We start from the raw sequence: 27,836 nt of genomic DNA, 5'->3' as shown, positions 1-27,836 counted from the left end.
AGGTCTAGTGTGAAGGAATTAGTGGTAAACAGACTAGTGGAGCACTTGCAAATTGCAAACACCTTATCTCACTCTCCTCTTCCAAGCATATAAGAGAACCTACAGTTACGAAGTTTCTGGTCTGTCCATTCTGATCTACTGTAGAAACATTATGGTGCAACATGGCTGCCTCTGGTGAAGAGAACCATAAACCTATACTAGAACTAGACAGGGTATTGCCACCCAGCCCTGCTGGCAAGTTTTCACAGTGGCCACCCACAGTATTGCAGCTAACCCCCCCCCCAATAGGCCACCATTAAAAAAGTCTATAAATCGGTGGACAGGACACCTCAAACTGCAAACAAAGTCAGTTATAACTCTTTCTATTATGAGCGTTTGATCTATTTAATTTTTTATATTACATATTTCTATTTAAAAAATTTAAAAATCTGTAACATCATCACAGTTTTAGGTCTATGGGCCAAGTGGGAACTCGTGGTTGGGGGCAACAAGGAAGTAAACCTGGATGCTATAAAACCTTTTTAACTTATACACCAGGTGAGCAGCTCTTGTTGGACTGAATGGGGTGCATCTTTGCATACACTGTCTAATTCAGTCATTCCCAAAGACTGGGTCTTTGGGCCTGCGCCATCTGTCTTGTTCTAAGGTAATGAAAACACAACAGGTCTTATTTTCAGGTATTTATACACCAACAAAAAAATTCTTATGAATATTCTACTCCAGTTCTGCCATATTCTGCCTATAAATCTTACACCTTTAAAAGCCGGACTGAATGAATGATTCAATAAGTCCAGGGGGTGCGGTGGAAAGTAAGTATTGTTACTTTAATCATCAGATACTGTTTCACAAATGTGACCAAAACGTTTTTAAATCGTTCCATGTTACAGCTGATGAGAATTCACAGCTGAGGTTGTTTGCCTGCACCGTCACTGTTAGCGATCCTGGTGTCTGTCGGCAGGTCTTTACTGAGAGGCTCTCTGTGTGTGTCCTCCCTCACCACCACCCAGCAGGGAAGTGATGTCAGACACATTCAGCAGATCGCTGAACAGGATCGTAACAGAACAGAGACAGCTAGAGGAAAGGAGCCGACCTTAATCGTTAACGTTACCTTCTCAAAATCCATCTTCATCCGTGGAGTACTAAAGAGTATCCTTATCAAAACCGGCGAGAGCATAAAGTACACACTTAAGCCTTTTTAACGAACACGGTATTGCCGCAATATGAGTATAGGAGTATTTTAAAACAAGTGGCGAAAGATTGTGAGAGCTGACTTCATCCGGAGACGACAGACAGAAGACACAATTAATCGCTCGGAGGGGTTTCAGTGTATCGAGTGTTTCGCCTGTTTTGATTTTAAGCAGACTTGGGCTTTACACGGAAACATTTTTGGATATTTTGGAGCTAGCGAGCGTGCTTGCTAGCCGACCACAGATCTCTTATCATGGAGTTGAGAGTGGGAAACCGATATAGACTGGGCAGGAAAATTGGAAGTGGATCATTTGGAGACATCTATCTGGGTAAGTTCTGGTCAAAGGCACTTGCTGTCTTCTTTCCATTTGGTTTTCATTGACCTGAGCCTGGTGCGTGAGGCTGGAAGAGTTTCCCAGTTCGTTACCTGTCTGGGGTTTCTATTACGAGCTGATAGTCAATCAGCTGTTCACTGTTTAGTGTTAGCAGCATTAGCTACTAAGCTAGCAGCCTGTGTAGCGAAGCAGCTAACCAAAAGACGGATCATGACTAGAAGGGACCTCTAGATTTGCGAAACACTCGCGAGATTCGTGCGCGTTCTTTTTTTTAATTGTGCAGTCTATATGAGGCACTTTTGTATTAAAAAGTGACAACACTGAGTTGGGAGCTAAGTATGTTTACGGACAGAGAACACTGGGTAAGGGTTACGGAAGAACCACGATTTTGGTTGAAATTGTGAGTCTCGCGAGATATTTTGCGCGTATGGGGTTATCTTCTAGACACGACCAGCAGGACATTGGTTACCCGTAATAATTGGCATTAAACTATGTATCTTTTAATGTGCTCGAATTGCGGGTAATGTTTCCTGTCATAATGTCAAATGAACCTTCAAATCAACCGTGTTGACGGCAAGAATGGAAGCTAACGGCTGCAGTGTAACTAGCTAAAGCATAGCTACAGCTAGCTTATTAGCTAACCTAGCTTATATTTGAGTTTATTCTCCTGGAATGAGCAATTTTTCGAGCACATAAGAGCTAACCAGGCCACAGACTTAAGTGTTAAGTCTCTTAAGTGGTAAATGATATGTAACTCACTTACTGGTGCTGAACAGCCGCTTCTAAAGACAGGAGACCTGGTCAGTTTCATCCTCTGTTCATATCGAGATTAGATTAGGAGGATATCTACACTAGTGGGTCTCGAAAAGGAATATTCCCTTGAGAGGTTTCCAGGGGTTTATTCTGTTTAATTTCAGAAAAAAATGATTGCCTTCTGAAAGTAAAAACGAAATATAACCTATAAGAATGTCTATTACATTTAGTTTGAGGCTTATTTTGATCATACGAGGCTTCATGGCCTGGAGAGTATCAGCTGACATGATAATGGTTAATAAATCCTGCTGCTTGTTCAGTGCCTGAGGGGACATGTTCATATATTACACAGTTTAATTTACTAAGTGGCCAGGGGCTCTGGCCTATTGATTGAGTAGGTTTTTTTTTCCTAATAATTGATGGGATGTGTTGCCTCGCGTTGAAAGTAAAGATTGACGAGATGTATGTTAGATGTGCCAATTAAAGATTATTTACTACATTAACAGAATGGATTTAGATTGGCTGCTAGCAGTGATGCTGTTATCAGGACAGGTTGGACATAGGCAGATTATAGTGGGAGCTTCATCATGACTAAGGCTGCAAATATCATTATCAATTAATCTGCCAGTTATCTTCATCGTTAATTGTTTAGTCTACAAAATGTCAAAAATTGTGAAAAATGCTCATCACAATTTCCCAGAGCCCAAATTAACATCTTCATATTGCTTCTTTTGCCAACCCAGCAGTCCAAAAACCTTTCATGTAGTACTATCATAAAGAAAATCAGCAAATTCTTACATTTAAGCCATTTGAATTGGCAAGTGTTTGACATTTTTGCTTGAAAATGTCTTGAGGAATAAGTCGTTTATTAAAATAGTGTAGCAACTAATTGTTAGAGCCCTAAGATTGATCTTTTTTGCCCTGAGGTACAATCATAGATAATGCAAAACATAAATGTGTAAAAATTCTCAACCGATCTCATTAGAATCTACACTGAATGTATCAGACACCACGGGCATCTTCCTGACACTGAGTTCCGCCACCTTTATTGTAATGTATCCTGTGTTGGCCATATTGGAGGGCCACAGCTCTTGGCAACAGTGGTTGAGAACAGCTGATCACATTTCTAAGCTTAAGACTTAGTCATCTGAACAACAATAGAGAGGAGGCATTGTTTATTCATGAAGTGTTTTTTACTGGCTGTGGACTGACCACTTCATCGCTGATATCTAATCAACCCAGAGAGAATAATATCCAAGCCTGGCTGTTGGTACTCACTCACAACATGATTCAAGAACAATACAATGTAATATTATTGGTATTAAGTATGTGTGAACTTAGCAGTGAACCAATACATTGGCCCAATCAGTATTTTTTTTTTTTTGCAAGTATTACATAGAATTATGTATATTACTGCTATTGAACTGAAAATACATTTGGGGACGTTTTGTTTTATTTCTCTTAATAAAACATATTTTCTTTAAAGAGTACGTCAGTTTAATAGCTGTAGTGAAGAAATCATCACAACACTGCTGTGCTGTGCAAAGTGAATGCATTTTCTTGTACCTTTTCAGGCCTTTATTGGCACTCCATTAAATTGCATATGTTATGAAAATATATTCTAATTCTGAAAGCTATTGATCACATATTAAGTCAATGCAGTGTCACCTGCTGTTAAAGTGCTTCACCATGCAATCATGGCGTGTAACACTGACAAAATGAATGCATATTCGGACTTTACTCTAATAAAATGTTAAGGAGAAGCAGAAGGTCACCCAGGTTGTGACATATCTTGTCTTGTCATCACTTTAATCAGTAGATGATGATGTAAACAAGAGATAATCTCTTTACATATCTGGCATTTGCTGTGTGAAATAGAAGAAGTGCTTCCCCCAAGTGGTTAATGTTTTATTTAATAAAATATTTAACTTCTTACTATTACCACTATACTGAAAAATATTTTAAGGTCCTCTGTTTAGAGCTGCACTGAATGCTTAGGTGCAGTGTTTGTTGTCAAGGTATTTGAACAGCAAAACTAATATTTAATGTATACTCCTGTATATAGTCTCGTACTCCCAATGTTTTGTCAGTCAGGCTGTTGTAAAGGTTTGCTGGTGAGGCTTCAAAGCAGAGAAAAAGTGAATCAGGATACTGTTTTTGGTGCTGTTTTTTCCTTTCCAATACTTAAACTTTGCATATCGGCCAATAACAAGTACCAATCTGAAGACAGTGGATGAATGGTTGTGATTTGATTGCTGTCATTGTTGTATGGCCTGGCTCAACTAAAAACAAGACACTGCTTGAAAGTTGCAGTGTTCCATTTTGGGGGTAATAAAGTAGCCAGCATGATATTGGATCAATGCAAAGACTAACTGCTACCCAACTCAGCATTTTAGTTTCTATCAGAGGCATTTTACTGGTATCTGTATTGGAACAACCCCAGTTACTTTTTTACTATTTCAATGGAGGTTGTGTGTGTTTTAGGTGAGACAAGTAGCCTTCACTATAAAACATTACATAAAACTCTGAGATTTAATTTTGATTTCACAACAGCATGCCTCAACAATTTGAATCTTAAATGTTCACAAGACCTCAAGGTTTGGCTTCCTGATGTCTTGACGACCAGTCTCACTGGTTGAAATACTCAGTTTTAAGATCTGGTGAACCTGGGGTAGTACCATAGTAGATAGTTCTATTGGCTGAGCTCTGCACCACAACCGTGATATTCAGTGATATACTCACCTAAATCTGTATTTTAAAAAAATCATAAGCATAAGCTGAGTATATCGACAGAGATGTGCAAGGCTAGTTGCAGCCTAAATATCAATGTGCTGGACTCACAGAGATGAAATTCATCTTTTCGGGTAAGATGGCACAAAAGCAGACCCTCTTGAGTCTTCCTTTAAACAGTGTTTCATGCATTAGTCACATCCAGTCTGTTTTCCATGACCTGTTGATTGGCCTGATAGTGATAGCTGCCAGCTGCTTATACAGTCTCTTCTCTCCCTCCCCTCGGAGTGGCTGCTGACTAATGTGACGTAACACTGTTAATCAGCTAGAACAGTATGTGGCTCTGTAAATTTAAGTGTCTGACCTACCCTGCAGTGAGTGCCCTTTAAAGGCTACATTTAATATACCAAAGAAATCAAATGTCAAACAAGACATACTAAAGAATAGCAAAATGTGCAAGGAAAATAAAGGTCTGACAGCGTTCTATGACCTGATATTAGATATAATTCTATTTCACAGTAAGTCCCACATTAATGCTCCCACACAGTGTGTGAACGCTTCAATATCGCTGACAATGTGTGAGCAGCCTGGTGTGCTGGGGATGTCTGGGTGGTGGGTTCTGAATGTATCACTATGAGAGGCTGTTTGTTATTGGCAGGAGGAGGAGATGAGGTCAGCTCTTGGTATGAAGCCTCGTACTCTATGTGCTGCTGGACCGTCAGATATTCACAACTGGTGGTGTAGTTTGTAATCTTTGAGAGGCTTGTCATGACAATATGTCATTCATGAAGCAGTTGAGTGTCCGAGTCAAGTTGCAGTTCCACAGATTTTCCCTTGAATCTCCTCCTGTGTTATGTGGTTGCTGGTGATGTGCATATTTGGTTCATGTTGAAACAAGCTACAGAAATCTGGTTGCTGTGTTTGTTGTCGCACAAGAACTCCCTGAACTGGAGTTTTATTCAGCACATGTCTAAAAAAAATACACACTATCGAGTTTCTTTTTTGTGGCATCACCTTGTTTTGACTCAAGATGTATTTTCTGAATATTGATTGTGTAAAAGGCTGTGTTCAGACATGCATTGAGTGGCACTGCTTAAGAAAACAGACCTCTCATAAGGGCCGGGTATTTACCCTCAATACTTGTTTTGGTACAGACCAAAATTTGTCTGTAGAATGAAGTATGGAAAAATATCAAGTACTGAAAATTGGTGTGAAACATTTGGTTTGATTTGTAAGATTCTTTACTTGTTCTTTGGTCCCATCAGTCATGACTCAAATATTTAAAAAAAAAAAAAAAGAGAGAGAGAGAGCAAATTTTAGGCTTGTTTGTAGACAAAGGGTTCTTGTACGTCATCTTGTGTTGTGACTCAGGATGGGAATTGGTAAGATTTTATTGACACCAATGCCATTATCGATTCTGCTTATCGACCGATTCTTTATCAAGTCCCTGACTGATTTCTGTGGATTTTCTGTGTGGAAGAAAGTAGTCCAATATGGGTTTTCAGTGTTAATAACACAAGTTTTATTATGAGTCTCTGAGCACTGAACAGTGTACCTTCTATGCTATGACAGTTTTACTAACATATATATATTACATAAAATATTTAAACTGTATAGGAAGTAAGTCAATTTTGTGACTGGTTCCACTTACAGTCCTCAGTGCCCATCCCAAGAGGATACCACTCTCATACATGCAGCAAACTGAGGTTACAAAATCCACCTCTAAAGCTCACCAGTTACCACATTATATCTTGTTTAATCTATAAAACATCAGGTTGTAGGTTTTGCAGATTATGTGCCAGATTACTTGCTTGGCCCTACCTGTCATTCATATTTATGAGGTGGCTTCTTTGGCCCATTGCGGATGCAAATGCCCAAGACTCTGTCAAAAAAAAAAAAACAGTGTCATCAGCAAAATAGTTGAACTTGTGATCATGTGACAACACACTGTGCTGGCCAGTGTAAGGGCACACTCCTGGTAGATTACTTTTGACATGTGTGGCATTATCCTAGACGAAGAAGAAAATGAGAGTCAATGTGATAATCCAGGCTCACTATAAGATGAGAGGCAGTGATAAAAAGGGTTGGTAGGATGAGCAATTCAAAAACCCTTTAAAAAAAAGTACATTTTGTATTTATGTGAGTTTCATACCATTTGAAATTACATTTTTAACATTTTCTACAAAAAGATTGAAAGCATTTAAAAATGTCAAGTGGTGTAACCACAAAAGACTAGAAATATTTAATATTTTATCCACCTAGATTATATATGAATGTACACATAAAAATAATGACATTTTAAAACATTACATGAAATTTTAATTTTTTTGCATTCTAGCAATATTTGGGCAGTGGACATGCTGAAAACACCTCTGTTTTCTAAATAATCTTTGACAAATTGTGTTTAAAAATGTTTAAAAACATGCTATTACACTGCAGTAGTGGATTATATTTTATTCCACAATTAATTTTCCTGTATATGATCATATTTTTATGAAAAATACTGGTGATACCACTTGACACTTTAGGTAGTTGACTTGACTCACACGATTCCCCACATTAATTCAGATATTTAGAACAGTGTTATTGTTGTGCTTTTTTTTTTCCTTTTTCCTTTTTTTAACTTTTGTTTAATATTAAGAAGTAAGACTGAATGTAAGATTATGCCAAGATTATGTTGGGTGTTTTATTGAAAAGTTCACCATTTTTAAACAAGTTGTATTACTTGGTCAAAAGTTTTTATGGTTACTGCACATAGACATTTAAATATTCATTCCCCAAATATTCTTTCAAAGTGGATTAAAAACAGAAATTCTAGATTTTCTAAGTTTATTTTCAAATTCTCATCCCCATTGAATTTAACTAAACCATAGGGACACAAAAATGAATGTCTTGTGCAGTTTGCAGCTCTTTGCAGTTTTTAAGGCAGAGCCATTTTTGGTCTGAGCCCCTCATAAGAAAAACCAGTAGCACAGTGACATGAATCCAGCACCGCTTCATTCGTCTATTACCTGTTCGACTGGGCCTTATGTAACGTGTGCTTGGCTTGTGACATCTTTGTAAACTGAAACTGTTCCAGCAGTGTATGCTAAAAGGGATGGGTCCACTTGAATAAGCAAAGTTAACGGTGAGGTTGTTCTAAAGCTGCAACAATAACAGAGGACATGCTTAGACCAAATGCTGGTAGTGACTCATTTTTCAAACTGATGACGCACTTTGGTGCTGCCTTTCCGCTTTGTGGTCGATTGTGTGAAAAGTTATGGCGTTTCTTGTGGTTATGATGACTTCACCTCAGACAGCTACTGCTCCCGAACTTTGGAGTTAAGAAATCTTGTCTGTTTTTTTTTTTTTTTGCTTACAGTTGCCAAAGAAAGGCCCCATTCAATACATTTTTCTGTGCTCTAAGTCCACATTTCAGAGTTTATGTTCCAGGAATGGTGCATGAACACATCTGACAGTAAAAGGCTGGGATTGATGTGGTTCATGTACTGAGCCACAGGCCCAGTAGCTCCCAAGAGGACAAGCTTACACTGCAAACTTTGACATGCTCTGTGCAACATGTCTCATCTGTCTTTCCCACACCTCCCACAGTGAGCTGCAACAGTATTTGGGAAAGGGTATTGTTAGCGTTCTGCGGCTGGACTTACTTCCCTCCCATCACATCATCCCACTTCTTCCTGTGTGCCTTGTGTCTGTGCTCTGGAAAAAAGTGACACTTTAAAATGAATAATGTTAAATTAGGCCTTTGTGTTCAGGTTTCTACTGTTTCTTCTGTTCAGGTTTCTACTACTTCTACTCTACTTTCAAGAACTCGATCAAGTCCAGTTGCCTACAACAACCTTGCTACAAATACCATGACATGTTTCTGCTGTGATTATTAACAGGCTCATACTGAAACACAAAGAGATGTTTTTTTAAGTCTGTTAATGCTGCGTGGATATTTTATTCTTTTTTATATTCATTTCATAACAGTTTTACTGACACAGGTGATGGTAGATGTTGGGTTAAATGCCATCAAATATTTGCATATTGGCAATTTGCCAATTTGGCCCCATGTGATTTCAAGGGTTTGTACTGGAATGTAATCAGATGAGTTTTAAGACAAGTTAATTTACAGGTAGCCACATAAATGCATTTCAGTTGGCCAGGTCACAAATCTGATTGCAGTCAGTCTGGGTTTTCTGGCCTACATGCAAATCAGGGTTCGCCTATCCAGAAGTAAGTGGCAACACCCCTGAAGCAAGAAGAAGAATAATTCCTGCGCTTTGGCATTTGAGTTACAACAAATAGTAGTGCTGCAGGGCTTGTTTAAAAAGTCATACTGTGATTATATTGACTGAAATTGCAATGTGCAAGATGATTAGTGGAAATGATCAGTTTTGCATTACAATTTTCATGTACACTGGGGGGGAAAAAAGAACAAAAACCTGTTAAAGTTATGATATTTATTGAGGTCTGTACCAAATAAACAAGATGTTCAGGTCAGCTCACCTCTGCAGCACTACAGTACCTCATTATAATGCTCTTTGCGCACACATTTTCCCTTTTTCAAAAAATTGGGGTATGGTTCTAGTTCTGTGGATATTGCACTTGACATATTGCGATTAATTGTACAGCCATAACAGACAGTGTTGCCATGATACCACCTTTTTAACTTTGATACTTAAACCAAGTTTAGTATTAAGATGTTCGATTTCAAAATGATACTTGTGACCGAAAGAATAGTAGTTCAATACTTGATACATGCTGTTGCAAAACCATGAGAACCAGAGTCTACAAAATACATTTACAATGAAATCTTAACCATTTGATTTTAATTTCATACACATGAGGGCAAGTTGTTCATATGTACTTATATTTATTGTGTCAAATGTTATTATTTAGGCTTTTATAAACCTGCCCTGCACAGTGTCCATGTATTATTCTATGAACAGTTCAAAAATAACAAACTGTGATTTTACTAACAGGCTATTTCCAATCAAACGTTATTCAGGGTCATTATGTTCACTATGAGCACTGTTTTGTTGGCAAAGTTTATGGTGATAGTGTGCCTTTTGTACTGGCTGTCTGACATTATAGTCACTGTAGCTTAGAAGTGACATGTAGCTAGTGGTAATAGCCCCATGCGCTGTAGCTATTTAACCATTTTAAAAAAGTACTAAAATAAGACCCTGAATTAACTTGATACATTGTTGCCTGCAACATAGTATTAATTGCAACTTGAAAGTGTGAGTTGAAAACATTCAGCCTGAGCATAAAAGTCACATGCATCACAGGGCTTTGTAGAGTGGTGAGTGCGCAGATCAGTCAGCGGCTTAACTGAACACAAACGCCACAAATCAGCACTTATGTGAGGTACACTGACTCACAACACATATAGAATGTTGGAAAATTCTCATACCAAATTTAGTGCTGCACAGTAAAAAATTTTTGTGTACTGTGCAGCACTAACGACAACAGCTTGTGTTAGCAAACAAGTATCCCTAATCTAACACAGACTTGGATAAATCATTTTTATGAAATGCAAACGGTCACGAAAAATTTAGGATACCCAGATGTCCACACAGAGCCTACACATACACCCGCCAATGACGAAATTTACGCCACATGGGCTCTTGCGGACACTGAAAGTCTGGGCTAATACCGGCTTAAATGGAGCCATTAGTAGTTTGCCTCCGTTGCTGTTTGTTAACCAGTGTAGAGGGATGTGTCTGAACATGTTTCACCAGCAGCACAGCTCAGGATAAAAACACACAAGCCACATAGGCCTACATGCACACATTCTCACACATAACACACACATTCTCACACAGCCTCCCTTCTCTGAGGAGAGCAGCGGGGGGCTGCATTCCCCAGGAAAATCTGTCCAGGCAAATCACATTCCTATGTGATACAGCAGACAACGCACCGAAATGTGTTGTTCAGACTGAAGAGCCTTTGCAGAATTGTTTACTGTTGTTACTGATTGATTTATTGGGCAAGGACAAAACTAGAACAACAAGTCATTGTGAGTTATGTGTCTTTGTTTAAGTTTAGAAGTGCTGTGCTGAAACAGAACAGCCCCTGTTCACAAAACAAACTACCACTACTACAGTCATTTTACTTTACTATTCTATCACTTATTTTATTTATGGTTCAGTCTGTAGACTTATGGCAGAGAAGCTGTCAGAACCAAAATGATGCTTTAACTAACTAAGGAGTTCCCAGACTTTTTCTGGCATGGACTCTGGCCTCTGCTTCAAAAGCTAAAGAAAGTTCACCCACCACCCCCCACCCCACAATTTGTTTTAATTAATCATTAACAATAATTGGGGAAGCAACTGATAAAAATTAATTCAAAAGCTAAAGTTTAGTGAAATAAAGGTCAGCATGATAGCGTTAGCAAACTCTTTTTTATTTCCATACATAAATCATATTCATTCGTCTTTGTTAATCGATTAATTAATAATTAAAGGTCCTCTTATTGGCCATAATGAGGCCCACCTGTAAGACATTCCCATGTTTGCCATTTAACACAGTGATCATGACCCCTGTTTAAAAACTTTATTGACAGTTTGTCCCAACCTGTCCAACCTGAGTAATCTGCTCATCAGCAGCAGGGACAAAAGCTTTTTTCCATATATTGGTCCTTCCACCCCTGTGGAGAAACAAAATGTCCTCCCCGATACTATGAAAGGGAATGGAAATTTGTTGTTTGTGATTTGGGTGAACTGACCCTTTAAAGTCACTACACAGACTGATTTGGATATGGATTTTGGGGGGGCAGCCAGAGGGAGATCAATACCATTTAATCTAGTTGCACAGAAGATCTGCAACAGAACTGAAACCGTTGTTTTGCATCACTACAAAACTTGACAGCAGCATCCTGCATGTTGTACAATCACAAATACACACAGGTTTCTTCAGCAGTATATCAACATTTTTGTAAATTTTACAACACATCAGCTTTAAACTGAGCCACAGCCCTAATCGTGCGCCTTGCTCTGGTGAGTGCTGCTGGGCCCGCCCAGATGACATCATACAGGGAAATCAATTGCTCCATTGGTGCTGCTGTTAGCCAACATGATTTAACTGCTGCCTGTTTGACCATGTGTGTGTGAGAAATAGGATTACGTAACCTGGTGTCCAGTTGCTGTGTTTATGTGGAGGGAACTGGATCCTGTAACCATATTTAGGAAGAAAGCAGCTGAAGCTCTGGTTTGTTGGTGCTCTCACATAGACAAAATCTTCCTGTCTGCTAGAGAAGTTACATGAAAATGTAGGGACAGCTGTGGGGAATCTCGACTACACATGCAAGGGGAGCAGGGTACATCCAGTGCACTCTGTTGGTTTCTCTTCCGTTTTGGCTGGCTGTGCTGTGTTAACCACTGGTATGTCCTCATGTGCCCAAGCAGGCCCTCTCCACTTTAATCACCAGCCACAAGTCTTTTATGTTTTTTTTTCATTGACCAGCTGCCAGTGGGCTCACTATACAACTTGATGACAAGGCAAACTATTAATCATGTTCATATCTAATTAGCTTCATAGAGTTGATGGACTTGAATAAACATGATATAAACACATGCTACGCCTTGGACTTTGACCTGAGACTCCTTTGACTTGTCCATAACTCATGCTGCAGATTAGATACAGCTAATAAATCAATGTCATATTGGCTGCACTCTCTTAAACGTCTAGAAGATCTCCCCCTCTGCTGCATTCTTAAAGCAAAAATGGTGTGTTGTGTTTCCATGCAGCTGACCTCTGTCTGTTTCTTTCCGTCTGTCCAGGTACTGACATCTCGGTTGGAGAGGAGGTCGCCATCAAGTTGGAATGTGTGAAGACCAAACACCCACAGCTCCACATAGAGAGCAAAATCTACAAGATGATGCAGGGTGGAGGTATTGTATGCTCTTAACACAACATGCACACACACACATCCATCCTGCCACACTGAAGTCTTGTTGGTGCTTTTAAGTATCCCACATGAATATTTACAAGCACATAAAACATAAACCAGCATCCATTTATTGTCGTTAATCGTGTGGAGCCTCTGACAAACATTATACTTACTTTTTTCAGTTAACTGAATGTGTTTACTGAAAAACTAACTTGGGAAAAGCATGGTGTATTAGGTAAATCTTTAAGATGTATCTGATTCTCCTACTTTGGATGTTTTGAAACTAAACTGTAAATGGTTAGCTGGGAGAACCTGTCTGACTTGGCCCCTCCCTCCCAATTGCACATGACAGAATGCCATTCATTGTGACCTGAACTTCTAAAACATACTGCTGCCACCCACTGTGACTTAGGACTTCAAAGTTGACCAGCAGTGTGACATGGAGAAGCCGAGAAAGGTTGTGTTTTATACACATGTCCTCCACAATGTCCTGTGTGTGAGACCGACAGTGCTGGAGGAAACTATTCACAGAAGCGCAGCTCCTTACAATTTCACTTTAACATGTGAACAGTCCCAATACAGAGAAGTGGATTGTCAGCCTGCTAAAATGCTCACAATTATGATGGTGACATTAAGCAGGTAAATTAAATTACCATGTTCACTGTCTTAAAGGCATAACAATAACAGTTATGTAACAGTAAGAGTTCCACGTTAAAATGGTAAAATGGAAAACCACTAGACCTGTGTTATATATTTTGAGTTGTGTACGTCCGTTATGCTTGAGTTTTGGTGAGGATGTGAACAAAGGCAGATGGATATGATCGGACCAATAACCCCTGGCTTAAAAGCTTGTTAGTTTATTGCATGAAGATTAGAGCTGCAACTAATGATTATTTACTAGTCGATTAATCTGACAAGTATTTCAGTTAATAGTTGTCTGGTCCATAAATGATCTAAAATGGTGAAAAATGTTTGTCAGTGTTTCCAGAGTCCACAATGATGTCCTCAGATGTCTTGCTTTGTCCACAAGCAAAAAATATTCAGTTTACTGTCAGAGAGAAGTAAAGAAATCAGGAAATATTCACATTTAAGAAGCTGAAATCAGAGAATTTTGGCTTTTTTCTTAATAAATTACTTAAATTACTTATTAATCAAAATGCATCAGTAATTGTTTTAAATACTGACATTGAGGAATCATTAAAGTTTTTACAGTTCATTCTGAGGGGAACATGATGAACACTGGTGAACCAAATTTCATGGCTTTTCATCCAATAATAGTTTTATTTATGTGGCCCCAAATCAGATCAGAAGTTGTCTCAGGGAACTTTCTATATAGAGCAGGTCTAGATTGTAACTTTAGCAAGTGGGCTAAAGTGGGGGTTTGTGGACCACACAGAATACTTTGTCAATGAGTGAGCACAAATAACTCTTCCAGTATAATGTTAATAGATATATTCCTCTGAGCCATTAGAAAACTGGCAGAAAACTAGCCATGATTTGACTTGTCGTACCTCCTCACATTGACCAGAGCAATTTATTTGTTGCACAATACACAGATTTTTTGACTTGTTACGACTAGCAAAGTAAATAAATACTTGTCAATCCATTTGCTCTGTAACTGGTGATTTTCACAATGAAATGTACATCTCTTTATCTTCGAGAGACATTTTAAAGGTTGTTGTTAGCTCAGCTAACATGATGTTGTCGGCCCAGAGTGCACCGCAAGGCTTGACGGAGTGAATGACAGGTGCAAAATGGCTGTAATTCTATTGCAGCCAATTACAGCACATAGGTGCTTAAAAAAGACGTAACCAATACCATACTGGTTCAGATCATACAGAGTATGGTTTAGATGTCTAAAAGTAGCTCAGAGATACATATCTTATTATTAATTTCTAGACTTGCACCGATTTCAACTTTCTTAGCCGATTCCGATTTCCGATTATTGAGGGGTCTGACCTACCGATTCCGATTTTGGCCGGTTCCGATTTTCAGTCTTTCTAAGAACTGTAATTGACAGCATTCACAAACATTTTTGCAACTTTTCTTGTAAATATGTTCATAATAAGACACTGACTATTAAATATTAATTTAATACTTTCTCCAAAATCAACCAGATTACAACCAGGCCTTGTTATAATTTTATATTAAGATTATGAATTGGGTGAACGTGATCTCGCGATATCATCTCGCGGGATTTCGTGGGACGCGATTTCACGTGATCTTTTGTGGAAGCGGATGTAAACAAACCGGAGACTAACGCGGTGCAACAGTTTGAAGTAAAACTTTGCCGTGAGAAAAACAAACACAGAAGTTAAAGGAGTCTGGATGAGAAAATGTTTGAGGAGACACATCAACACAGGTTGTTTATTCTTCAGCCAGAACAGGAGGTGAGATTTTAACTGTCCCTCTGTGAACAGCAGTCTGCTGCTAGCTTGCTAGCATTAGCCTGAAGTGCGAGACAGTTTACGGCTGTTTTGCGACATTGTCAGCTGCTCTGTTTCGTTGTAGACTGTCTGTCTTCTCTTTATCTTGTTCTTGGAATCTGTCTCTGACACCATCTTCAAGCAGACGTGTCAGAGTGTGTAGCTGTTATCAGCGCTGTGTTGACGTCACGGTCAGTTTGTCTGCTGCGCGCATGACGTGACCATCGTGCAGAACGTGTGTGACAATGACGGGCACAGAACCGGATTTGTGACGCTGACCGGCCGGTCACCGGTCAAGGCCAGTCACGTGAAAACCGGCCCGATTCCGAGCACTGCCGATTAATCGGTGCAAGTCTATTAATTTCACACATAATATTTTCACAATACTGAAATTTGTCATTTTTATACAGTACTTTGGAAAATATCAATATTCAATACCAGATTTGCATGAAGCCTCTTGCAGCCATAAAAAATTTCAAAAGGGCAAAATCAGCCCATGGTTTGTGAGTTGAATTGGCTTTCTTTATAATATTTACAGAGACCCAACAATGTCCACCATGAGCAAGCACTTGGCAACAGTGGCGAGGAAAAACTCCCCTTTTAACAAGCAGAAACGTCGAGCAGAACCAGACTCAATGGCCGTCTGCCTCGACTGGATGGGTTGAGAGAAAAACCACAAATGTCAGCCTTGTGGTGGCATTAGAGAAAAGTCAGGGCATCACCAAAGTCAGTCAGATTCATCTTCTGGTGACCATGAACATCTGTAGAAAATGGCTGATCAGGCCTCATAATCGACCCACAAATTGACATTGCTGCTAGCATGGCTAAAAAAACAGTGCACAGAAATACATTTCTGTGAATTTAATGTTGTCGTCATGCACCAGAGTAGTGAAACAAATCAAATCAAATAAACAACTTCCTAATCAGATAAAACATGCGCACATGCTTGGGAGAAGCAAGGAAGAACCTGAGTTCAGGTTTCAAAGTGTTTATTGTCACACCGGTTATACAAGTACAAACATGCAAAAACTTGACTGGGAAGTTCCATTAAAATTAGTGAATTAAGTAGTGACAATAGTTGAGTGAATGAAAGACAGAACAGGGATGATAATAAAAAGATAAATATACAGTAAAAGAAGTATTTAGAAATTATATTCAAAAATAAAGTAAATATTCTTGGTACAAAGACATAATAATAAAGAACAAATAAATATAGAAGCAATGGAGGCTGAAGATTGTACAGTATTGCACTGACTTTGTATTGCTTTAGATGTTCTGTCAGGTCAGTCTGTACAACATGTTGAAGAAAACCAATAACTGCATTTTCTTATCACACTCATCAGCAGAGGGTTTCATGTTGGCAGCCCTGTAACGCCTGAAACCACTGTGGTGTGCTTCAACTTAGTGTTCAAACTTGTTTACTACAGTGGCTGAAGAACTCATGCTGGCCTCACTAGCTTTGTTCTGTCTTCATAGCAAACAGTAGACTGGACTGAGCACATACAGGAGACAGTTCGTCTCTGTCAGCACAACTGTGCACACTCATGCATTTGTATTTTTGTTCCAGCGTGGTAGGATTTATTGGGGCATGGTGGCTGACCCAGACTGTGGGATGTATTTGCGTTTGTATGTATATAAATAGCTGATGCAGACTGTGTGTGTGTGTGTGTGCATGCGCACAGTGCTAGGTGCTGAGCAGCAGCATTTTGTTGCTGTCTGCCTGTAGAAGGAAATGCCAGATGGCCTCTTCGCCTTGGCAACGTCAGCCAATTACCAGCTACTACTAAACCAGCTGGCCTCTGCCTTAACACTCCTCCTGTGTGTCGGCCCATGGACACTGTGTGCTGGATCAAGCCTTTCAAATAGCTATTTATATTCGCTATAGTAGCATTACACTGGCCTCCATAAGGCAGCTTTGAAAAAATGTTAAAAAAAAAAAAAAAAAAGTGAACATAAGGACTACAATTATGACTACCCACAGTCCTCAAGCACTGAAATAGGCTTGTATGAATACACTTACACTAAGCAGAAGGAAGAATGCTTATCTAAACATGTTCATATTAACCATAAAAGGTACAATGTGTGTATTTTATCACCTGAGCTGTTACATACTAGAATTTCCATTGATTTTCAAAGACAGCATGATGTATCATTAAGGAAGATTCTTTTTTTAAATTCTGCATTATGGGCAGGGTGGGAAATTAGCACCAGCCACTAGTCAAGTGCTGGCAAAATATGAATGTGGCTGGTAGATTTGAGACATACAGTAATGATTTACTGTTGAGTGTCTGGTGCATTTGAACATTTTTCTGTCAGTGGCTGTCACTCTGATTATGGGAATAAAGTCAAAATGTTGAGAATAAAGTTGAAATATTGTGTTGGGAGTAAAGTCAAAGGGTATTTCAGCATTATTCTCAACATTGTGATTCTTCTGACTCTGTTCCTCTGCTGATTTTTTCTTTCCTTATGCCTGACACTAATGCTGAAAGTTCAACTTTCAGCCTCATTTTGAAAACGAAAAAACAATCTTCCTCGTCCTCCCCTCTTTTTTTAACTTTATGCATGGACCCAATACTCTTACTCAGACAAAAGGTCATCCGCTCCATTGAATGGATTTCTTTAATTTTGTCCATCCACTGATATTTGGAGGTTCTGATTTATACTAGTTCTTGGTGATTGTTTTTTTTTTACATGCCACTAACAGTATTTTACACAAATACTAGTCTTTCTTAATAATCACTTAATTTTTGAAGTAAATGTTTTGTTTTAAGGTTGATCTCTGAGTTTTCTGATTTGGAAACAAACAGTAATATCCCAGACAGAATATCAACATAACAATCTTCTGTATGTTTTAATTTAGTAATAATAATGGTGCACACAGTGAATGATGGGTAGTCTTACTCACGGCAGGCATTTATTAGTGTAGCAAATGACTATTTTCATTATCAAGTTGTGTCAATTATTTTAGTCCAAGGTGATGTCTTCATATGTCTTGTACTGTCCGACCAATGGTTCAAACCCCAAAGATATTCAGTTTGCAAAGAAACAGAACAGAGAAAATCTGCAAATTCCTACATTGAAGAAGCTGCAACCAGCACATTTGTTGTTCCCATTTAATGTTACCTTTTCCCCCTGTTTTCTGCTCTCTTCTGTCTTCCAGTGGGTATCCCGACGATTAAGTGGTGTGGAGCTGAGGGCGACTACAATGTGATGGTGATGGAGCTGCTGGGGCCCAGTCTGGAGGATCTGTTTAACTTCTGCTCTCGGAAATTCAGCCTCAAGACAGTCCTGCTGCTGGCTGACCAGATGGTGAGAGCCAGAGAGGAAGAGGAACAAAGAGGAAGGGGAAAAGGGGGGGTACAAAGTGGAAGCTACTAGCCCAACAATATGAAGTTGCTAGATGCAGTGTTGTATTTTTATCTTGAGGGTACTGTTGTTATTGTGTAAATTGTGTCCTGGAGATGTTCTGTCTTTTAGCTCTCTTGACAAATATGAATGCTGTAAATATGACCATCACTCATGGCATAGATTGACTGCATCTATTGTAAACCAAGAGCTATTAGATAAGAGGATAAGAAGGAAGCAGTTTAACAGTGCACCTGAATTAAAATTAACAGGATCTCCAAGTTGAATTGGAAATCAAAAATGACCGTCAAGGGTTCTGGAAACCACCTTTTTGTGCCTCTGACCTTAGAGATGCTGGTAGGCAGATTTTAGCAGCTTTCCAGATTGCATAACTTTTTCTTTTTACTCATTTCACGTTGGACTGTGAAGGATGTTTGAGTCAGAAGGTCAAAGTTCAAAGCGCAATCTTACGACAAAGTAGTATGTTCAGATTCACCCTTCACTAAATCCCACCCTACTTAGTTACTGTTGCTATGTCTGTTGAGCTTTCATCCTTGCATTGCACATATGCAGTATACAGTGCTAACAGTGGCAGATTTAACATCAAAATGGGCCGTAACTTCTGAAACAGGTGTCTGATACCACGTAGAAGTAAACAAAAGCAGTTTCTCATTTCTAGCTGGCAACCCTGAAATTTGTTGGCTAAAATGATGACTCTTGTTGGCAGATTTCAAAAACTGTAGCTAGCTAATGTCAGCTAATGCAAATACATAAACACTTTGAGTCAGCTGAGACATCCATCTCCAGCTGACTTAATATTTCCATCTGACACAGTTTATAACCAGAAGTCTGCAAAAGACTCTTAAATATGTAAAGTTACTTAACGGCTGCAAACATAATGTTAATGCTAAAAGACTGAGCCTAAAGCAACATGCACAATGAAATAAGACACGTAAATGTATACTACGGATGAAATAAATATACTCATTAACATGGAAAAGGAAGTGAAGGGATTAGATAAATTGCAACGGTCCTTTAAATGGTCGCCCAGCTGGAGCAGCTGGACCGCAACTGCCCTGGGATGAGAGCTGGGATAAGAGCTATGCTAACCTAGCTTAGACCTGAGAGAGATGCGTCATCGTTGGCCCACTTTGATTCTGCTCCAGCCCACATCCTCCTCCTCAAACCCTACACATAACAAATCACAGTGTAACCCCTGGCAAAAATAAACTATGAGTTTGTCTGGCTGAAGGAAATGTTAGTGCAGCTAGCAAGCTAGTTAGCCGGACATGCTAACGTTCTCGGCTTAGGTTAGAGCAGATAAAGACAAACTTTGCTGTTGTGCTTTAGATTTTTGAAAGACAGCAAAAAGGACATCAACCTCCATGACAGAGAGTATCTCTCCTCTTGGAGCCCCATGCGCACAGCTTCACCATGTAGAGAGGAGCAAAACTAAATTTTAAGTTGACTGATTGGATGTTTGTGCTACTTGTATCTGAGTCTGGTCCACAGTGTTTGCCTGTCAAAGCTGACATCAGCTCCTCTCCTGCTTCTCCCTCTAGATCAGCCGCATTGAATACATCCACTCCAAGAACTTTATCCACAGAGACGTGAAGCCAGACAACTTCCTGATGGGACTGGGCAAAAAGGGCAACCTAGTCTACATCATCGACTTTGGCCTGGCCAAGAAATACCGCGACGCCCGCACACACCAGCACATCCCATACCGTGAGAACAAGAACCTGACTGGCACCGCCCGTTACGCCTCCATAAACACACATCTGGGCATTGGTAAGGCCTCTTCTGAATCCTGTTTTATGTTATGAATGCATTTTCTCCTCCTGGCTGCTGATCTGACTCTGTCCTCTCTGTGTCCACAGAACAGTCCAGACGGGATGACTTGGAGTCACTGGGCTACGTCCTCATGTACTTCAACCTGGGCTCTCTGCCCTGGCAAGGCCTCAAAGCTGCCACCAAGAGGCAGAAGTACGAACGCATCAGTGAAAAGAAGATGTCCACTCCCATTGAGGTTCTCTGCAAAGGCTACCCATGTATGTTTAACTGCTCCCTCTTGTCTTCTATTGATCACTAAAACATGCACCACTTTTTATATTTGGATGGAAATTGGTGTGTTTGAATAGTCTTTGTTGAAGTAATTGCCACAAAGCTGCAGTATTCACACTGTGTGTGAACTGAGGCTGCTGCAAACAGCTCTTTTGATTATCCTGATAATTATTGTCATGATTAATCGCTTAATCATTTACTATGTAAAATGCCAAAAATGAGAAAAATTCTCATCAGTTTCCCAGAGCCCAAATAGACATCTTCAGATCGCTTCTTTTGTCCAACTAACAATCCAAAACCCAAAACCTCTTTATTTACTGTGATGAATGACAAAGAAAAGCAGCAAAATTCTCTTAATTTAAGGAGCTGCAACCTGCTTGAAAAATGACTGAAGCAGTTAATCAATTCTCAAAATAGTTGGCAGCTAAACTTCTTTTGATGGACTACTTGTTGCAGCTCAGGTATGAACCTTCTCCTTCTTTGTCCTCCACAGCTGAGTTTGCCACCTACCTGAACTTCTGCCGTTCTCTACGGTTCGACGACAAGCCCGACTACTCGTACCTCCGCCAGCTCTTCAGGAACCTGTTCCACAGACAGGGCTTCTCCTACGACTATGTCTTCGACTGGAACATGCTCAAATTTGTAAGTTGTATTGTCACATCGAGGAGACCCACTTAATTCTTTGTCATTGTGTTGTTGGGTGAAGACAACCACTCTAAGGCTGCAACTAACAGTTATTTTCATAGTTGATTAATCAGTCCATTATTTTCCTGATTATTCAGTTAATAGTGGTTTGTTTTTAAAATGTCTGATAATGTTGTTTTTCCAGACCATAAGATGACTTTGAGAGATGAACCTTCAACCTTGTGTGTGTGTGTGTGTGTGTGTGTGTGTCAGGGTGCCAACCGGGCCGTGGAGGATGCAGAGAGGGAGCGTCGGGAGCGGGAGGAGAGGCTGAGGCACAGCAGGAACCCTGGGGCCAGGGGCATGGCCTCAGCCTCAGGAAGAGCCAGGGCAGCTCAGGACGTCGCAGCTCCATCACCACTCAACCCCGCCTCACACACAGGTCAGCACACTCACTCACATACACACACACACATACACACTATTTTAATAGGGGAAGGGGAAGCAGAAATCAACCAATGAAAGGTCTTTAGTTTGGTGACCAAAGTGCTGATATTGGTTCCAAAAATAAAGGTTTAGTTACCTAGAAGTCTTTATGTTGAATTTTATTTGTCACCAGACTTCTGTGACTGTTTTTATAAATAACTAATGTTTGTTTTCAGTAGGGATGTGCAGATATATTGGCCATTAAAGGCTTTAAGCTAGAACTTCTATATTAGGTCTAGACAATATGAACAAAACTAAATATGACAATATTTTTGACCAAATGCCTCTTTTGATATTTATCAATATTAAGACAACATTGTAGGGATGCATATTGGTGTTTTTACAAAATATTAAAACAGTCAGACTTTTGATAATCAGCGGTAATGTGAATATAATGACTATGTGGGTAAAAGCAAATAAAATAACAGCTAGAACAGTCTTCTAAGTTCAGAAAATAACATGTTACTGTAAGGCAGCCTTTAAAACCAGGAAAAAAGACAACACCTAATGACATATCATGATATAATGACATCCAGAGTTTAAAATGATATCTAGTCTCATATCTGTACATTACCCTATCTAAATGAACATTTCTGATAATGACATGATGCTTTAATAATGCCGATGTGGTGCACATACTGTATATTTGTGGTGCAGAGGTTTTTTCAGGTGACTGAAATGGACAGTAAAGATGTTGTTAGCAGTGGTTGCTCAGTGTCGGTCATGTGAGGAGGATTCAGTCGCTTATCTTGAAGGGAAAGTTCACAAATGAAAATTCAGTCGTTATCTACTCACCCTCTTGCTGGTTGAAGGTCTGGTTTAGTTTTTCAGTCCACAAAACACTGCTGGAGTTTCACAGGAAAACAGTGTTGCAGATTCTCCCAAACAATAGAAGTGAATGGTGACCAGTTTTCAGATGTAAGACAACAAAGTAAAAATAAAACGCCTCCATACTGCTTGTCTGGTTTAATCCAAGTGTCCTAAAGCCCAGACATGCCATTCACTTGCACATGTGCTATTTCACACCACACACACCCAGTTCAGACGGTGTGTGTGTGGTTCCTGAACGTGGCTCCAGGCTAAGGATCCACAGTGAAGATTCAGGCTAAAAACATGGTGTAAATTACGTCTTTCAAGTCAACTTGGCATGTTGGGGCTTTAGGAGACTTGGATTACACCAGACAAGCGGTATTTTATGTTTTATTTGGTTGTTAATGTTTGAAAACTGGTCACCATTCACTTCAGTTGGGAAGTTTGTGAGATTCAGTAACACTGTTTTCCTGTGAAACTCCAGCAGTGTTTTGTGGAATAAAAAATTAAACCCATTTTCATTTTTTGGCAAGCTATCCTTTTAGGAGCCGTCATCCTGATCATTACAACAAATTGTGAAGAACAAAAAAATAACAAAAAAAACTGCCAGCAGTAGTTCTCTTATTGTGCGCATTCACTGAGCGGTGTGGAAAGCATTATATTTTGTCTGCCAGTGATGAGAAAAGGCACGTCCATTATCATGCATCACTAACTTCCTTTTTTCTAGCATGGCTGTTTTTATCCACATGGTCGATTTGTTACATTGGTTTGACTTCTGGCACCTTTTTGTCTTTCAGGTTTGGAGAAGGAGAGGAAGGTGAGCATGCGTCTTCATCGTGGGGCGCCTGTCAACATTTCCTCCTCAGACCTAACAGGACGTCAGGACACTTCCCGCATGTCCACCTCACAGGTAACACACACACACACACAAACTGTGCTTACTTATTGGGTCTCATGTACCAAACTCATGCATCAGCTGCAGGACAGGAGAGGATGTGAAATACCCTTCATTCAGTGACTAAGGGGAATTAAAAGAACAGAGGGAGGATTTTGCATTTTTTTACCGTAAATATTATGAAATAAATCATCTGTGTTCAGTTGCCCAACAAATATTGACTGTCTAGAAAAAAAGGAACTGTTTATTACAAGAGAAGACACAGTATGTATGCATCAGCACGTACAGATCAGTTTCAGCCAGTAACTGACAAAGCACTTCCCTTTTCACTTGCACCATGTTAGTCTGTTCCACTTTTTGTGGATTTTCCATCAAAAATGAATAACAGACATGAAACAACCAACTGCCAACATCAGAACATGAGACAGAGTAATGTGAACAGTGGAGATATGAAGGTAAACAGTAGTTTAACAGCATCTCCTACCATTCTGCCAGAGGTCTCTGCTGTTTAACAGCATCATTAGGTCCTTTGTTCTTTATGCTTTGTAGATCTAGTGCTCCCCCAGGAGGTCAAAGAGTGCAGCGGCCAGACAAGGTCTAAACATGTTTACCTCAGCTGTACTTCTGCTTATGTGGAAGAAGTAGACTAAATGTCTTATTTGTCTCTTGTGTTTGCAGTCATCCTGAACATATTTAAGTGATTTATTATTATTGAACATGCTGGATGGGTTTAATTTCTCCATGCGGGTCGAGAGTTTGACTCCAAGTCCTCTTTATTCCTCTTAAACAACATTTTTACTGTGTTCATCGAACTAACCACAAGTCTTGATCAAATGGTTGATCCTAACAAGGCAGTATTACAATTCTGTGTGTCTTTGTGTCTCATCAGAACTACATTCAAACCATTTTCCTGTTTTAACCTTTAGATAAAATCTGCAAAATCATTTATGATAATAAAAATTCTAAATTCATTCCAGTACACATTGAACCAATGTAATACTATTTTATTTTTGTATGATCTCTGCTGCTGTTTAAGTCCTGATGAATAATTTAAATCATTTGCATCCATTAATATGCATATATTATAATTTCTTGTCTGCATATGAAACCAGACATTTGCTGGTATTGTTATTGAGCAGCTGGCTTGACTATGTAAAACAGTCAAATTACACTGTGTATTTGGGAAAATTTAACCCAAATTTTCCAAAATACACAGTGTGTTAACTCAATGCAGAAAAACATTGAATTTCTCTATTTATCCAAATACAATGAAAGGTGAAGGTCATTTGTGGTGCTGACAGCATTGTAGTGTTCAGTTTATGAGCACTACTGAGAACTAGAATGAAATCTGTTCTTCAACAACTTTTTTCCCATGACTAAGCTGAGAAAAAGTCATTACTAAAATGTAGTTCATAAAAATAACATTTTTACCAAAACCTCTCCTTGTTTTTGCTGACAAAACTTGGTATCTCTTTGGGGGTGAACTGTCCCTTTAAACCAGCTAGTAAAATAGTAGTGGCATTATGAATGCTCTGTTGTGGATTGTTCAGCTGGTATTTTTCATCAGATAATAAGATCAAATCTTACATGAAATGAAATTACAAACAATTATTGTTTTGGTTGGATTAGATTGACTATGTTCATTATAATCTGATGACAAAGAAAAACTAAATTGTCAACATTTTTCATCGACTGTAATCAAACAAAAATAGTTTTCTTTGACTAAGATGAGACTAAAATGCCCAAACTTTGAACTAAAATTTTACTAAAAAAAAAAAAAAAAAAAAAAAAAAAAACTGAAGTTGACAAAATATGATTTAAAAAACAAAACAAAAACTTGCAGTTATTTTGGTGTGCCATATTTAACTCCCTTAGTGAAATTTACACCACAACTTTAGACCCACATCCTTTAATCACTATATTTGGCCTGAGACCTGGAGTGATTAATGTAGTGGCCTCCACAGCGTTTAATATTGTTGAACTGGAAACATGCAAAACTGATCATTTCCACTAATCGTATTGGAATCACAACTTCCATCAAAAATAATCACAATATGATTCTTTTTGCCAAATCGTGCAGCCCTATCTGATTTAGACACTTGTTCAGATTAAAAATGTCAGTAAACAGACTTATATAAAATTTGATAAAAAACTAAGACTATATGAAACACATAACCAATGAAATGAACACTATGAGGTGCTTAAAAGTGTTACACAGAATGATCCACACACCTCACTTTCAACAGTTTTCATTCGGACAGTGTATTCATCAGAAACTGATTCAAATGAACCACACAGTTTTAAATACTGAAGCGTTTGGGGCATTTGGAAGCACAAATCAACTCGGTGCCTTAGTTTCATCTTTGGCTTTATTTGATTCTTTGAGGTTACAGTGAGACAGGAGGTGCAGGCAGAGACTTGCCTGAACACACCTTCATGTGTTTGAAAGACAAACTCAAACCCAGACTCACCCCTTCGCCCCCGCAGTCACATGACGTCACTACTAGGTGTGGAGCACAAAGTCAAATCATGTATTTTTCCACACAAACTAATTAAAAGGATAATTCGGATTATGTGAAGTTGTTGTATGCCGTACTTATCTTTATCAGTGAAAGTGGACACTATATTTAGAATATTTTCACTGGTTATCTTGCTGTCAGACAGACTTTTCTGGAGGGGAACTGAAGCTGCTGTATTGCTCTGTTCAAAGTCACCATAAAATCCATAAAACGGTGAAAAATGTTGGTCACAGCCCAAGACGACGTCCTCAGATGTCTTGTTTTGTTCACACCTCAGAGATATTCAGTTTGCTGTCAGAGAGGAGTAAATATACCAGAAAACTTTAACATTTTAGAAGCTGAAATGAAAGAATAATCGAAAAATAACTCAAAGCAATTGATTATCTTAAATTATTATTTTATGGTACTATCGTTCTTTATTTTGAAATTGTAATCCTACTAATAATCCACATTTTTACTGTATCTGTAATCGGATTACTTCTTTATCTGGAATACAGTTAGCTCTTTGTTTGCAGATTGATGTGAACATAAAAATGACCATATGTTTCATGTGTCTCCTGCAGGCTCTGTCCCGGGTCACACCCAGCGGCCTCCAGTCTGCAGCTCCACGGTGAAACCCTGCCATCCACCTGTGCACCATGGAGGCCTCAACATGCACCACACACACACACACAGACATATACACACACACACACACACACACACACGCACACACATACAGACATACACACACAGAACTGTTAATTGACACAGAGGAGTACCAACAACTGCACAGGAGTCTGGCTGCGCTCTTGTTCACTTGACAGAGGAAGAGGTGCACAACCAGGAGTGTATGTGCGTGTGTGTGTTTGTGTGTGAGAGAGAGATGGGTGGGTGGAGCACAGTTTGGTTGTCTTAACCATCTTGTCATAGCAGCCTCAGCATCCCTTCTTCTCGCATGGAAGATTGGGAAACACTCCCCTCCTCCTCCTCCTCTTCCTCCTCCTCCTCCTTACTGTTGATGAAGCCATGGATTCACTTTTCTCTGGCATCTTTTTTTTTTTTTTTTTTTTAACTTTGATTTTACTTATTTTTGTTCTTTAGCATTAAAATTTCTCTTATACCAGCTCCACTGGTCAGACTTAACAAGAATGACGAGTCTGTTAGCTGTTGAAAATAGTGTGGGACTTTTTTAAAGCAGGAAGACACGTGATCCATCATGGCAGTGTTAAAGGACAGTGCCTAAACTCTATTTTGTGTCCTCAAAGAGTCTTTAAATCCCCTTTTGTAGGTGTTTTAGGTTTAAATGTAATATAGATAGGGGGATACCCCCTTGTTTTAAAAATGGGACAAAAGGACTTTTAATGTTCTGTTTTCAAAGGTGATCCCATAGTATAAGTTTGGTTTTGTTTGTTTTTTTTGTCCTCCTCAGGTGCGTTGGAACCAGGATGTTGTAGTAAATCCAAAAACCCACAGCAGCACACTTTCTTTCAGTCTTCAGGTCTTGACTGCAGTGTGCTGCTTGGGAAAGCTGTGAATGGGAACGGTGAACTTGTCGGGAGGTCGATGTGTCCACATTGAACGGATGAGACGTTTTTAACCCGGTGCATAGTGATGTGGTTTTGTGTGTGTGTTTGTGTGGTTCTGTCGTAGGCTTATGTGAGCTCAAATGGGTGGGGATGATGAACATGTTGAGGGTTTTATCTCTCTTTTTTTTCTTTTTTTTTTTTTTTAAGTTTTTAACTCCTTTGCCTCCTAAACCTCACTCTAGACCATCTTACCATCTGCTTCTGTTTTAGGTCA

At 39.2% G+C, this 27,836-nt stretch overlaps 1 protein-coding gene across 1 annotated transcript; it reads left to right on the top strand.

Moving 5' to 3' along the window:
• The first annotated feature begins 1,013 nt into the window (after positions 1-1,013).
• On the top strand, positions 1,014-26,720 carry csnk1da (casein kinase 1, delta a). Its single transcript, XM_084743364.1, has 9 exons — positions 1,014-1,517; positions 12,776-12,886; positions 18,472-18,620; positions 20,219-20,447; positions 20,537-20,707; positions 21,214-21,362; positions 21,618-21,786; positions 23,438-23,550; positions 26,618-26,720. The coding sequence occupies exons 1-9, from the start codon at positions 1,442-1,444 to the stop codon at positions 26,666-26,668; spliced, it is 1,218 nt and encodes a 405-aa protein (XP_084599490.1). The 5' UTR covers positions 1,014-1,441; the 3' UTR covers positions 26,669-26,720.
• The last annotated feature ends 1,116 nt before the right edge of the window (positions 26,721-27,836 follow it).

This window comes from Lutjanus erythropterus, chromosome 19 (assembly GCF_056507025.1).
Source record: "Lutjanus erythropterus isolate fLutEry1 chromosome 19, fLutEry1.hap2, whole genome shotgun sequence".
In the NCBI taxonomy this organism is placed as follows: Eukaryota; Metazoa; Chordata; class Actinopteri; order Lutjaniformes; family Lutjanidae; genus Lutjanus; species Lutjanus erythropterus.
The sequence above is the reverse complement of the archived record's forward strand: the minus strand, read 5'-3'. Positions and strand labels throughout refer to the sequence as shown.